The sequence below is a fragment of the Cryptomeria japonica genome, chromosome 10, assembly GCF_030272615.1.
Source record: "Cryptomeria japonica chromosome 10, Sugi_1.0, whole genome shotgun sequence".
Taxonomy (NCBI): Eukaryota; Viridiplantae; Streptophyta; class Pinopsida; order Cupressales; family Cupressaceae; genus Cryptomeria; species Cryptomeria japonica.
In genome coordinates, this window is record NC_081414.1 from 244,961,294 (window position 1) to 244,976,085 (window position 14,792).

Consider the following 14,792-nt stretch of genomic DNA (forward strand, 5'->3'; position numbering starts at 1 on the left):
GGTGAAGCCTAAGGAAGATAGTTTTAAAAGAGTTCATCAAAGAACTTAGAAGTTCATTCGATGGTGAATGAAGGATGCAACTACAACACAAGGTCGAGATCCACAACCTTCAAGAAGAAAAGAATGATAAAGATGATGCAATTTGTGAATATGAATCATCATAATCAATCAAAGGACTAGATAATGTTGAGTATCAAGAGCTAAAAATGCAAGGAGATGAAAGTTTACAAGATATGAGAGTTGATGTGGCTCCCACTCATCTCCACAATCAAATAACAAATCAATGTGTCCAAATTCATTGAACCTAACTCATTAACAAGTGGACATGTTGATGCATTGGATGAAGTGTCATCATTTACTCCTTGCAAATTATGCCACTAAAGCTATGTTAATTTTCATTGGTCCTTATCCTCAAGAGCTATGTTGATGCTTTGGATGAAGTGTCATCATTTACTCCTTGCAAATTATGCCACTAAAGCTATGTTAATTTTCATTGGTCCTTATCCTCAAGAGGATGTCCATTTAAGGACTTCTAATTTCTTCATTGGTTGATATTAAATATATGAAGTGTTAGTTGTAACTACCTCAATTTAGAGTTTCATTGAATTATCTTGGTCATTGATTCAGAATCAATATGGGCCCTTCATTTGTAATTGAGAAGACTATAAAGGGCTTGGCCTTTCATTTGAAAAGGTTAATAGAGAATAGTTCTTTAATTAGTAGCACTAGGAGGAGGAAGAGGAGATTAGAAATTGTTGCCAAGACTATGTTGAAATCAATACATAATTTTCATTGAAGGTATGGTGGATCTTTATGTGTTGTTTCAACATTTTGCATGGTTTCTACAAATTGCAGTATTTAGTTGAAGTTCATTGTTTTTAATGAAGAAATGTGAGATGTTTGATGAATTCCTTGGTTCATACCATTTGTAATTTATTGATTGCAAATTGTAGTATATAGTTAGTTTGAACATCATTTGGCTATAGTTTGATTGTTGATGTTCATTTGGATTGCATCGACATTAGCTATTTCAGAGAATGTTTACAATATGAAAATCTTTCAATACCTTAGAAGATTGCACTCCTTCTATGTTGTTGTAGGTTGTCTCTATAAGTAGAAAGTAATTCCATAAGCAATTTGTCTAAGCACTATCCATTATCTTCATTGTTCATAGGTTTATATTAGATTTTGTAACCTTATCCCTTTTGTCTCTTATTTTCAAGTTAGTTTAATATTCCTGTTCCAATTAAAAGTGTGAGTCCCTTAGTGCAAACAACAAATCTTATATTTCACTAAGTCTATCCATTGCAAAATGACACTATAAACCTTGGGATTGCCTTAATTGATCACAATGTTTAGCATTTGAGGTTTACTTGTTCAAGAGAGATAGAATACTTGGGATTTTATTCTATGTTGTCGAGTGTCACAAAACACACATCAACAATGTGTTTGTTCAAACAAAGCCATTATCTTGTAATACCTTTCGATGTGCATTGTAACACAAACTCATCATGCTCTTGTATGAAATTTAGATAATTGGACCATAATGGAATGTACATACGGTTACATGCCTAAATAGTTTCCAAACTATTGTTCAAGCAAGCTTCATCCTACCACATTGTAGGACTTGGAGGAAACGAAGAGCTCATTACTTCTCCACATGGCCATATTTTTGTAGAGTTGAGATATATCGAACAAGTCATAGTTGTGAGGGTTTTGTGCCACTATGTGTTGGACAGCCTACAAGTGACCTTCCTATGTGTCTTCATCTTCTAATGTTGATGATGCCTTCATTGTGTCTTTTATCATCCACTCCCACAATACAAGTTCAACACTCACCTTCTTCTAACAAGTGTCTTTTTAAACCAATACTATTTCTCCATACCAATTATAAAATTTTGCCAAGTGAATAAATTATCAATGCAACATCCCCACTATACAACATGCAATCTACCTCCTTAAGATTACTCGTGGTCTAAGAGATGTGAAAACTTCCTATATTCTTTCAACAATTATATATCTAACAAATTTAAATCACTTAGCCATCTACCTTCTTTCGATTGGTATCCATAGTGGTTGAGAAAGAAATCATGTTCGTGATATCAAAAATACCTTTAGGTGCAACTACACTTGCTTCTGGTCTTATAAACCCTCCACTCGTAGGTCTTTACAAATAGTATTCCACATAAGAGTCAAAAGTAAAACTCAACAGATCTGATTATTCTAAATGAGATTATTAAAATTCCAAAAATTTATCCAAATGCATTCCTCTTCGTCCTACTCTAATCTCATATCAGAGATTAGGTGAATCCAGAAATATTAAAGACTACAAATGATATGCTTCACTTCTCTATTTTCATTCAATACAGATTACATATTTATACAACTTTCCATATCATATATTATAGGAAGGTTGTTCTACCTCCTATAACCACTCTTCTAAATATGTGAGTTGTTTACGAACACTCACTATAATAAAGTTGTTTCTCAAACAACTTATTATTAACGTACATAACTCTCTTTTATTAATTATACAACAATGCTAACCTAAATACCCATGTAAACACTAATTCCTTATAAAGACAACGTAATCCCTCCTCTTTACTTACACCATTTGATAGGAAAGAATTATATTGTAACACCAGCGAATTTGCCACAAATCTGGGATGATATGGGAGAAACGACAAGAATCATATACGTGGCTGCTGAGTATGCCTTTTAACTTCCAGCTAGGGCTCAAGCCTTTGGTCAACTAGGATAGCCAATCGTTACAACTCGGGCAACTGCTTAAGCCTCACATTGGATTCCATGAAGGGTAGTTGTAAATAATAGATGTGAATTTAATTAGAGACCCCAGCAATCCTGGATAATTCTCCCACCACCTGAACTATCTAAGGTTACCCTAGACGCATTGTCAAAGTTGAGTTTGACGAGGTTCAAGGGTGGGGAGGTTTCAAATTAACATGATTATGGTTGGCTTGACTGGATTTGTTACTCCATCCCTTTAGCATGGTTAGGCTTAATAAGGGACCATATAGAGGCTACTGATCCGTGGTTAATAATACTAAATAGACTTCTTAATTTTCAGCATGAGATGACACCAACCCTTTTAGAAGCCCTCGACTGTTTTGCACACCCTTTCCCATGGATCTGAAACCGCCTTCACAATTCTTTATGAATGTATTGACTCAGTTTGCTTATTCTAACCCTTTAGCAACATTAGTTTCAATAAGGGGCCATTTAGACAGAGGTTACTCATCCGTGATTAATAGATTCTTATTAAATTTCAACACACAATGACAACTCCCTCTATCGGTGGTCCTCAAATCATTTACAAAACCTTTCCCATGGATGTGAAACCTCCTTAAAGGTTCCTTCTTCTAATTTTTCCAGGCAGATGTTCCACAAGGCTACAAACAGGGCTTCCAGCCAAAGACATGGGATTGGGATTCTCTATGCAAACAGACCAGGATGCCACTGGGTACTCGCTGCTTCCTCAGAATATCCAATGTAAATCTGATTTTTATGGCATCCAATGCCAAATCTTTGGGGAATTGGAACAATGCAGCAGCGTATATTATGTATAAATTATAACTTAGTATTTTTACATTTTGAAGCATCATTTAAATAACAAATATTTTTTAAAACAATTTCAATATTACAACAATTAACATTAAATACATGTTCTATGGCAAACACTATTACAACAGGTAACGTGTCAAAAAATGCTATATAACAATGACAAGCCACAGCTCTGACTGAGAAAATAACCACTGCAGCTAAGACTTCACGCAAATGTTGACGACCTTGACATCTTGCTGGTTGAAGCGTCTTCATGGATTGGATCAAGTTCAAGTCCTAGTTGGACTTTGATTAACCTGCAATTATGACATTGAAGCTGAAGCCAACTCCCTGATATAATCAATTCCAATCAAAGAAGTTAACGACATGTTCAAGATGTTAGACAATACAATTTAGAGAAGCATATTGAGTTATTGCAACTCTCTCATGCACAAGCACAAGCACAATTATGTACACTTTTTCATGTTTTCTCATGAATGCATGAATATTAAGTTGCCAAGAAACTCATAGAACAAGGGAAACGATGGATGCTGATATATGACAAATTACTGTCATTTAGTTAAGCACAAAGCATTGGTCTACACGTACTTACAAGTTTGCAAAACATAGATTATGGATCAATTGGCAAAGGCTAATTCTAGTGAGCCATTAGGTGACAACCAATAACGCAATAGAGAAGTGACCGTCTGGTGACGAGCGGCACCAAGCATTGTAATAAAGAACCGACAACCATCTATCTTGTATTCCTCAAGTGGATTTCTAGATCCAAAGCCTCGTACACTCACCTGAATAAACAAGTAAGAAATGTTAAAGTTTACATAAAAATTTTGTGTCACCCTTACAATATGAAAATCAGCTAGAAATTCCAAGATGAAAACAACTTCAACAATAACATTGTGGTTCAAGATCAGAGGTCATGTTTAGAATACCGCTGTATTAAGACGGTTCATGTTCAGTAGATGATCACGCCAAAATGAATCCAGAGCCTTTAAAGCAATAGCTCTCTGCATCCAAATGTATGAATTAATGTGTATTAGTAGCATGCACATGTATGTAGGAATGTGGAGTTCACATAACCACATCAAACTTTTCATATGCACTTATGTGCAGATTTAGATTCGATGTTGTACATTATTAAGATATTAGCTATAAGAAATTTACACTATACTAGGTATAATAAAACTAATTACAACTAATTTAAAGAAGATATCATGTTCCAAAATGTATACTCAATATAGTGTTAGGACAAGGAAAACATCATCCAGTTTTCCAAATCTTCAGTAAAATTTCAACCACTTAAATGTACTGTTCATTTCACATGGCGATGAGAAATACACTACTTTATCAGGCTTTCATGGCCTCCAGCATTCAATATCTATCTTATTCAGATTTTGGCGCATTTTTGACACCTATAGAAAACGGATGCATATAATAGGGGATATGGGCATGCCTTTCTCTGAATTAGATTCCTTCAACATCAGATGAAAATTGGTCAACTTTGATAAATAATCAGAAAAGTTTCTGCATTTGAAAAGATATTTTCGGTTGAAACTTTGCTTCCAAGGGAAGAAATATTCTCGCAAGAAGAGTTGCAGATCAATGGTTATTTAGTATCCAAAAGAGTTGTTTTGCAAACATCTCTTTCATAGATCCAAAAGCATATTGTCAGGTGTATATGCAGATCAATGGTTATTTAGTATTTGAGAGAGACATGCACAGGATGCAAAAGTTTATCTCCAGCATAAGGCCAAGCAAGACATCATCAAATATTCTGACTCTTCAGTATGTTTTAATGAATTATAAATATTGTTGACTTTCATAGAAACGAGAAACATGATATCAGCAGGATCATCATGACCTCAGATCTTCTGTCTCTTACTGAGGCTTTGCTGTATTTTTGTCATGACCATAGGAAATGCATACAAATTACTTTATGGGGTGATGTTTTTCTTTGAAATCAGTTTTCCTTCAAGATCACAAGAAAATAGGAAAGGGGCAAGATGTGGGAGGATAGAATGAAGGAATGAAATCCACCAAAATGAGAGAGAAATGAGAGAGAGAGAGAGAGAGAGAGAGAGAGAGTGCCATGGTAAAAGGCTTGCAAGGGTGTGCCATTATACTAAGAAACATAGATGCACTACTTGCCAAGTTTTTTTGCCTGGCAAGTATATATGACTTTTACTCGCCGAGTTTTTGGCGAGTTTTTCACAAAAACTCAGCAAGTTTCAATAAAAAACTCGGCAACTCTAAAAAAAAGAGGCCCAAACATGTCAAAAAATTGGCAAAATCTTGAAATCCACCAAAATGCATGGAGAGAGAGAGAGAGAGAGAGTCATGGTAAAAGGTTTGCAAGGATGTGCCAAGGAATAAGAAATAAATACAAATCTTAATTCATGGGATTAGCATATAAAAAGTACCAAAATGCCAATGTACTAGATTAGCAAAATCAGTGTCAAAATTATTGATGCCCAAAAAATTTACATTTATTCTCAATCTCCATGAAATATTTTATAAATTATAATTATCTTTTTAAGGGTAGCTTTCTATTTCCTTCCATTGCCAGAGTTTTTCCTTGGCTATGGAGATATGTGCAAACATTTTTCTACTTAAACTCATTAATCGTAGAGATGTCTGATACATTCTAGGAGGTGCTACTTGCTGGGGTGGTGGGGTGGATCAGTCTTGAACAAATCTTTGAACTCTGTAGCACAATTCAAATTCAAAACCTTAACCTAAATGGCAGCAATGAAAGATAAAGAAATGAACACCAATGCACAAGAGAACACCATATTTACGTGGAAAATCCAAGAAGAGAAAAACCATGGTGAGAGCTATCCCACAATACATATAAACAAGATTACAAATTAGTTGACACTGCTACCTGAATGGACTTGCTGCTGAAGTTCACAACCTCAAGGCAAGATACAAAAGTGGAGGACCTGCTGAAGAGATTCACTTTCTCAGAGCAGTGTACATGAATATATGAAATACAATGAATAAGCCTTCAACATCACAACCTCTAGCAATCTCCTTAGAAAGTAGGTTCTCTTGACATGCTGCCTCAAACAACCATTGAACTATTCAACTCCAAAACATTCACCCATAGATCACATACTTGGACTCAAAGAGTACTCGGCAAGCCCAAATTTTTTGACTCCAAAATTTAAAAAGTACTTAAATTTCTTATAAAAACACTTTTTTTGGCAAAATTCAATTACAGAATGTATCCAATGAGTTTAAAAACTACAAGGAAGTGCTTTCTATTAAATTTGGCAGTTCAATACATAAATATAATTATGATTATGAACAATTTATAAATATAATAAACAAATTTAACTTTCTATTTAATATAATTTAAGAAAAACTATATTTAATTTCTCAATATATAGAATTAATAATAATTAATATATAAAAATATTTTAATTAATATATGAATATATTTGAAGTTAAAACTTCAAAATTTAAAACTACAAAACTAAAAAATTAAAAGTAAACTAGAAAACAATTACTATATGGAAATTATTGTAAAGTTGAAAATAAAAAATAAAAATTAATAATTTTTATTTTTTTTTGATAGGTAATTGGCCGAAGCCTGAATAGCTTTTGACTGGAGCTATGAACCAGTGGGGACACAGTAGGGGCCCCATCCCCATTACATATCTTTGAATTATTATTATTATTATTATGTTTGATTAGATTGACCCCAAGACCTTCCCCATCCTATGGAAGGCCAAGAGTCACAGCTTAGAATTCCACTTTAGATGTCCCTATTGGGAATTGAACTTGGGTCTCCACAATGAGAACCCAATGTTTTAACTAGTTAAGCTCAACCCCATGGACAAAAATTAATAAATATTAACTTTATATATGCAAGAACTTTAAAATTTGAGTTTTTTTTTTTTAATTTTAAAATTTTAAAAATTTATCAACTATACATGAGGAAGTGTTGACGTTTTGTTTAAACACAGAATAAAGTTACCAACGGTCACCTTACTCTCTCTTGATCAAAGTGCGATTGTAGGCTAAGATTGCGGAAAGAATCAAACAATTGACTCCAAGGTTCCTTTATGCAACGAACGTGACATGTTTGATGTGATATACTGGTGTAATCCAAGGGGCTAAACGTACACTCAAAGAAGATTAGACAATTTCGCAATTTCAAGGAATTTAATTCGCGAATTATTTATCGCTCGGAGCTCTTTTTTTAGGATTTTTGGGTTTAAGATATGCAGAAAGTAAATGGGAAGGGTTTAGAAACGCCATTCTAATCTAATTTAAACCTAAGAACAAGGAGACGAGGATTGCTCAAGTGAAACCAAACCACGCTCTGTTTCACCACTAGGAGACAACTACACAGAGGCAGTGCAATCTTCAAAGGCTGTGGGAAATGTTTCCAGAACATCAATGAACACCATCAACAAACTGTAGTGCTCCTCCCCGATTTATCTTTGCTTTTGTGCATCGATAGACCATATTGATATAGCGTAGACTACTTTGTGATGCTTTTGATTAGATATTTATGGATTTACTTATGATTTGGATACTTCATTATTGATGATAGACATATCACATTGCATTTGACATTATGGCTTCATGTAGATGATGATATTCATAGATTATTATGATGATGGATTCTTATTTGATGATCTATATGTACTCATTTTATATGTATGGTTTATGTTTGCCTATGGTGATTTGATAGAATCATAGTATGTACTAACCCTATTTCATGACTATATTGGATATGATGATTATGATAGTGCTTGGTTGTCATGACAGTCTTCTATTGTGTTTGTGAAAGGGACGATGTCATACCACTCATTCATAAGCACGATATAACATTGTGATTCCCCTTCACTTGTTTGTTCATTTCATGATATATGTTATGGTATATGTTGTACGTGCGTTGGTGGTGATAGGTTTGCAGGTACTAGACATCGACTCCACCTGACTTAACAAGTTTGAGCATGTCTTCATCCCAATGGCAAGTTGATCGGAGGTGACATGAAATCTCATTCTACACTCTAGGTTTAAGTTGGTACCCTGTTAGTATTAGTTTTGTGGTTAGAGTCGTCTTGTGGTATTGTGTCACCCTATGTGTGTGGTCTTGAGATATTGCGATTGTGGGTTATTTAATTATTAATTAATTAGTTGGCTTATATAGTTTATAATAATAAAATAAATTAATAGTTAATAATATTTAATATTAATTTAATGTGAGATTATTATTATTGGGATTATTATTTATTAATGATTTCATATTATTATTATTTATTTATTAAGTTGTGGCATTAATATTTATTTGAGCTCCATGGTTTAATTATTTAATTGGGCCTTTATATTTTATCGTGCCTTGGATTATTTAATTAATTGGTTGATTATATTATTATTATTTCTCTTTTACCCCTTGGGTTATTAGATAATTGTTTATCCTACCTACCCTATTTTACTATTGGCTGTGAGTTTGGGGTAAGTTAATTAAATATTATTTTATTATTCTTACCTTGGTTTTTGGAGAGGGTTGGTATGAAATATTATATTTCATAATTATTTTCCATTGGCTGACATACTCTATGGTTTTGGCTTGATTTTCTATATATTGGTTTTCCTGTGTATCTGTCGAGTTAGCCAACACAAGAATCTTTCTGTGAATTGAGGAATTTGGATTGTGTTGCTTGGAGCTTTGTTTGGCTTGGCTAGAGAATTGTTGGATTGCTCTTCATCAATTTTCTTAGACCTCTCCATTTTCAGGTTGGAGGTACTTCTCTTTTGCATTTGATTTTGAAAAGCCTGCCTACATCCTATCTGTGTAAAGATTGTTTGCACCAGTCTGCCATCATACCACCTAGTACGTCTGACATCGTACCACCTAGTGCATCTGCCATCGTATTAGTCAGCCATCATACCACCTAGTACGTCTGCCATTGTACCACCTAGTATGCCTACCATCGTACTAGTATGCCATTGTACCACCTAGTACGTCTACCATCGTATCAATCTACCATCATACCAGCCTACCATCATATCATCTCGTACGTCTACCATCTAATATGTTTGCCGTTGGGTATTTGTCGTCGAGTATTTTGTCATTGGGTTTTCTGAGTTGACTTTTCTCGGGTCAATAACTTCTAGAGGCTATTTTATGTTGGTTTATGTGTTACTGAAGCGGTCCTAGGATCAATTTACTGATTGTAATGGATTATATGTATGTTTTGGTTTCAAGCAAGATGTTGATACCTTGTTGTTACTTCTTGGGCTCATGTTGTATATGTAGTCATTAAGATTCTTGAATGTTTTATGATTCTTGGCTACCTGTGTGAGGCTATGATCAGGCATATGTTATTCATGTCTCTTGATTATCAATGTTGATTTACCTTGGTTATCCGGTTATGATGTATTGAGAGCCCTTGCTTTTGTGTTTGCATGTTGTTACCCTAAGGTCTAGGTGCATGCTAGGGGAAGTGGGCTTCCATATGAGTGACTGGGGTCGTGAGGATTAGATTGTCAAGTTACCCAAGGTCTAGAACGCCAAAATAGCTCATTGGGAGTTTTCCTTGTAATCAATTGATAACATAAATAATTAATCATGGCTGGGTTGGGTAGTAGTTATTCATCTTAATAAGATAACAAATGGATGTGTGGCCTCAACTCATGTCCTTGGGGTGATTATATAGATCCGAGAATGGTTGGGTAGACCTTGGTGATCCAGGAAAGTCGAAGTCCCTTGATATCCTCAAATGTTGAGACGGCTCTGCATGGGTATCACAGATGCCGGAACAAGTTCCTAAGTTCCCATGGTGGCTGCATGCAATGACACTCTTTCCCTACTTGTAGGTCATTGCACCTTGAGTCTTGTTTTGTGAATTGCCTCTAGAGTGTTTAAGTTCATGTATAGAGCTTTGACTTAGTTGTATGATATGATTGTAGTGTTGTTAGGTGGTTTTGGTTGTATCCATTGGTTGTTAGGTGTCAGCCTAGATCTAGAGTGTGTGTGGGATCTTGTGTCATCTCCTAGCACAGGGGGTGGTTCCTTTGGTTTCACATGGTTGGGTGGTTTGATGTCTTCTTCCATTGGGATGTTCTTCAGTGGATGTTCTTGTGCATGGATGTGGATTCTTCTCTCTTCAACTACGGATGGATGCCTGTAGCGGATTGATGTATATGATTCAAAATATGGCATATGTATATGTAGAATTCATGATGTAATTATATTTGTAGTTGAGATCTATGCTCCTTGATGTAAAATGGATAATGTATTCATATGTAATGATAGTTGATGTATTTTGGATATCGATTCAACAATGGCAATAATGTAATTGAATCTATCGATATGCATTTAGTGTTATGTGAATGTCTAGTAATGTGGTAATTAGCATTAGAAATAGAATAATGATGCTAGGATGTTGAATAAGTAATTGGGACTGGGAACATTTGGATTGGTGCTCTTAAAATGAATCTTAGGGGTTTAATGGGATTTGCATTAATAATGGTTGTATTCATGATAGATAGACTAGTGAGGGATCTTACGTATGCAAAAAGAGAAATGTTAGTTAAGTTAGAATGCATTGGATCATGGTAGTAAATATGATGTTATGCTTATATGGATACGATCTTGGTGAGATTGTAAGTAATGACATTGAGGTACCCTAGGGAAAGATTAATTATGGAGTTGTGTATATTTCTGCTTGCATAAAGTGCTTCTTATGTTTATATCTATGATAAAAACATGTACATCTTGTTAATGGATGTTAAATGCATTTGAGTAGTTAGTTAGTTGTACATGTTGGATTAAAAAGATTTTTAAAAAAAGTTATTATCTAGATGCATATTAGATGGATAGTTCTCTAGGGTATTTCACGGGCATTACACGAATGATGTCCACCCGATGATTGAAGTTAAGTTTCCACATATAAAAGGCCAAAACTAACCTTCCAAAGTTAGTAACAGTTAGCTACCAACCAAACGTATGAGCGAGGATTTGCACTATAAACAATCCTATCAAATCTCGTTCATCTAACAACTTGAAAGCAAATCTTATCTAAGTGAAGAGAGCAAGACCATGCAAGTTGCCAAAACAAAACAAGTAATATACCATCAAATTGAACAATGTATTCAGTTACTGCTTCAACATATTATCGCAACAAACTCAAAATCAATCTCTTTTGTCTAGCGCCCATCACTCTTCTTGGGTGCTAAATTGGCCTGGGTGAGGAAATTTTGTGATGTCCCCAACGAAACTAGTTCAGTGTATCACCATGCGCCAGACTAGATCAGGACTGTTATTAAGTTATAGGCAGAAATATCCTTGTACTAGATGGTATGCAGGAGGAAGAATGTTAACTACGATACAGGCGGAGGGTGCAACATTGATCTAGCAATATGTGCAGTTCATAATATTGATGCCATGTTGAAGGAGAACTCTTTTATATATGAAGACAAATCCTTTCAATACCATCATAACCGACTATGCAGAGACCAGTAGGAGCAGCAAATCGACGATTATCTAATCATTAAGCAAGTTCGATCTTGACTAAGACATTTGCAAAGGGGAGTGACTAACCAAAGGATGTATGATGTCAATTAATGATTAAGCAAGTTCCATCTTGACTAAGACATTTACAGTAGTTATGAAAGGACCAGACATGACTCTTCAGGGACTATCTATTCCAAAGGGGCATGACCTTAAGGAAAGGAAGATATTTAAGGGGAACCGATAGCCATTACCAAGGAGGAGGGGAATAATCTTTATTCTTCTTCCTATCGGAGATTTGAAAGACTCTACCACCAATGAAAGGGAAACATATGGCGATAGCCATCGTAATCCGAATTTAATCAAAGATCTATTAATCGAGGTTGTAAGCATCAATATCAGTTACAGTCATCACTCCCGATCAACACTTAAGCCTAGCCTTGGATAATGTTGAGATGACTACATCGGTAATAGAATGCCAAATGGTGGCTACGTGGAACAACAGCCATCAGTGAGAAGTCAACGTAATGAAAATGATCGACAGCTGATGAAGGATTGGCGTTAGTCAGACAACACGCGAAATACAGATTAATATCATCATGATGAACATGGTAAGGCAAATACGATCCAAGAAGCCATCAATCTTATGGCAATGATTAAGTCTAAAACGAGTTTATTCCAAAGGAGTGATATGGAGATCAGAATAATTTAATTAATGAAGAGATGCAATCGTTAATAGTCGCAACCTTTACAAAACGGCACAGGGTGAGTATAAGGGCATTGAAAATCATTTTTGGAAAGGTGGGGAAGGGAGAGCGAGAATATCGTGGAGTTTATATCTTATTTCTATTCAGTTTGGATCACTCTTATTGAGCAAATGCCTTAGGCACATTATCAGGCATATAAGCAAGTCGAATTCACATCTGAGACAACCCCATTCAAGTTGCATGTAGATAAGCTACCCAAAGAAAAGTGAACATATAACCATCAAGCGAAATAGTGATCATCAATCTGCTTGTGTTACCGACTTATCAGACATAGCAGTGGATACTGTTATTGCATGAATAGAAAGCATAAACAGAAATAGCATCAATCTTGGAGTTGCAAGCACATAAATCTGAATCTGAAATAGCAACAGATTGTCATAAATGATATCGCCATATTTTGCATAAGTACATTGTCATATTAGATATAGAACTTGCCATCGGTCCGGCATATCTTGTTGATGATATCAGATATAGCAGAAACAACAAAGTTCATTGCATAGTTCTATCATCTTTATTGGGAGAGCAGTTGAATCAAATCGCAGATTGGGAGATTACATATAGCATATTCTTCAAAGATCAGACTAGAGACAGCTTCTATTCAATCAACCATCTCTCATTAACATTAGTGAAAGACATATTATTCACAGGGCATTGGATATAATAGAAAGAGCAAGTGACATTGAAAGTTCAAATATCTCTATATATTCAGACTATCGATTATATAATCTAATATCTAAATCTGATATTATAATCTTTAGTAAGTTAAGGATTTGAAATAATTGTCTCTTACTAGTCAATAATCTTGAAGGGACATTACAAATTTGGAGTTTGTCGACTTTCCAGGATGCCTTGAATTTGGTGCCCAACCTCTACCTTGGGCACCATTTCACCTTGATGAAGGAATTTGACTCACTTCTCTCCAGACTTAGTCACTTTTGAACGTTTCTAGATTAAAATGCCATTCTGGGGAATTGAAGCGATTTCCATGTGCCACACTTAGAAGATTTTCACGCTGCTTTCCACTTCTAGAATGGATGTCCATACTTAACCATTTTTTTATCCATTCAGCCTGCCTTTTGACTTTTCAAGATTTAGAAATGTTCACTAATACTCAATCTTCAATGTCTGCTTGTGAAAAACCTGTGAAAATAGACTTTCCAAAAATAGAAAGTGTTTCAAAATGTTAGGATTAGTGTAAAACGGAACGCAAGGACACTTACTAAAAATAGTTTGTTCTTTTGGCAAAATTAGACCAATCCGAGAGGCAGATAAATCCCTAAAAATAGGAAGTTTCTACAAATAGAAAGTTGTTCAGAATTCCCTCAAATTTCACGATTAGGTTCCTTGAAGAGTCCTGATTCCAATGCAACGCTCAGTTTTTCCAAAAAGCTAAAGGAAAGACCTCAAATTCAAGTCTGAAGGTCAAAACCCTAAAACAGTCAAAACATGCTCTAGACATAGCCAAAATTGCTCAAACGATCTGCCAACTTGATCAAACTGACCCCCAAACACCTATAAACTGAGAGGACCGACAAGACCGTCGCAAAAAAGACCCAAAAGACTGAGAGGGCCTAAAAAGTAGTTGGTCCCCATTTGGAATAGCGTGATATGTGAGTAGGTCACAACAGGAAGGAAAGTGAGAAAGGGAAACAAGGAAAATGTAGAAGGAAAATAGAAATTTTTAAAAACCTACCTAAATCTCTCAACTTGTTTCGTTTAAAATTTACCTGAATCGGTCAAAATCGTTGTGCATCATGCAAGGGTTTTATTGGAAAAACTGGGTCCAAAGCGTGAGTTTACTAAGTGAAAATCGCGACAGAAATTGCCTTTGCCCCATCTAGGATTTTCGGCGAGTTTTCTGTGATTTTTCAGCTAGTTGCAAAGAATTTTTAGCGAGTCTTTGTCCTAAATGCAGTCGCGAATTAACTCACAAGCTGCTTGTTAAGGCTTCTAAGTGGCAAGTTTTCACAGAC

The 14,792-nt window shown here is 35.2% G+C and overlaps 1 protein-coding gene across 4 annotated transcripts in view; it reads right to left on the reverse strand.

The window, feature by feature from the left end:
- Window positions 1–3,262: 3,262 nt before the first annotated feature.
- Window positions 3,263–14,792, reverse strand: part of LOC131066584 (protein translocase subunit SECA2, chloroplastic) — a 195,507-nt gene continuing 183,977 nt past the window's right edge. For 2 of the 4 annotated variants that reach the window (XM_058001391.2, XM_058001388.2), the window contains 3 exons: window positions 4,512–4,586; window positions 4,175–4,367; window positions 3,263–3,912 (listed from right to left, as the gene is read on the reverse strand). In XM_058001391.2, the coding sequence (XP_057857374.1) occupies window positions 4,200–4,367; window positions 4,512–4,586 (243 nt within the window). In that variant the 3' untranslated portion in view covers window positions 3,263–3,912; window positions 4,175–4,199. Of the gene's footprint in view, window positions 3,913–4,174; window positions 4,368–4,511; window positions 4,587–6,458; window positions 6,522–14,792 lie in introns of those variants that run through there. The other 2 variants (XM_058001389.2, XM_058001390.2) reach the window with 2 other exon arrangements.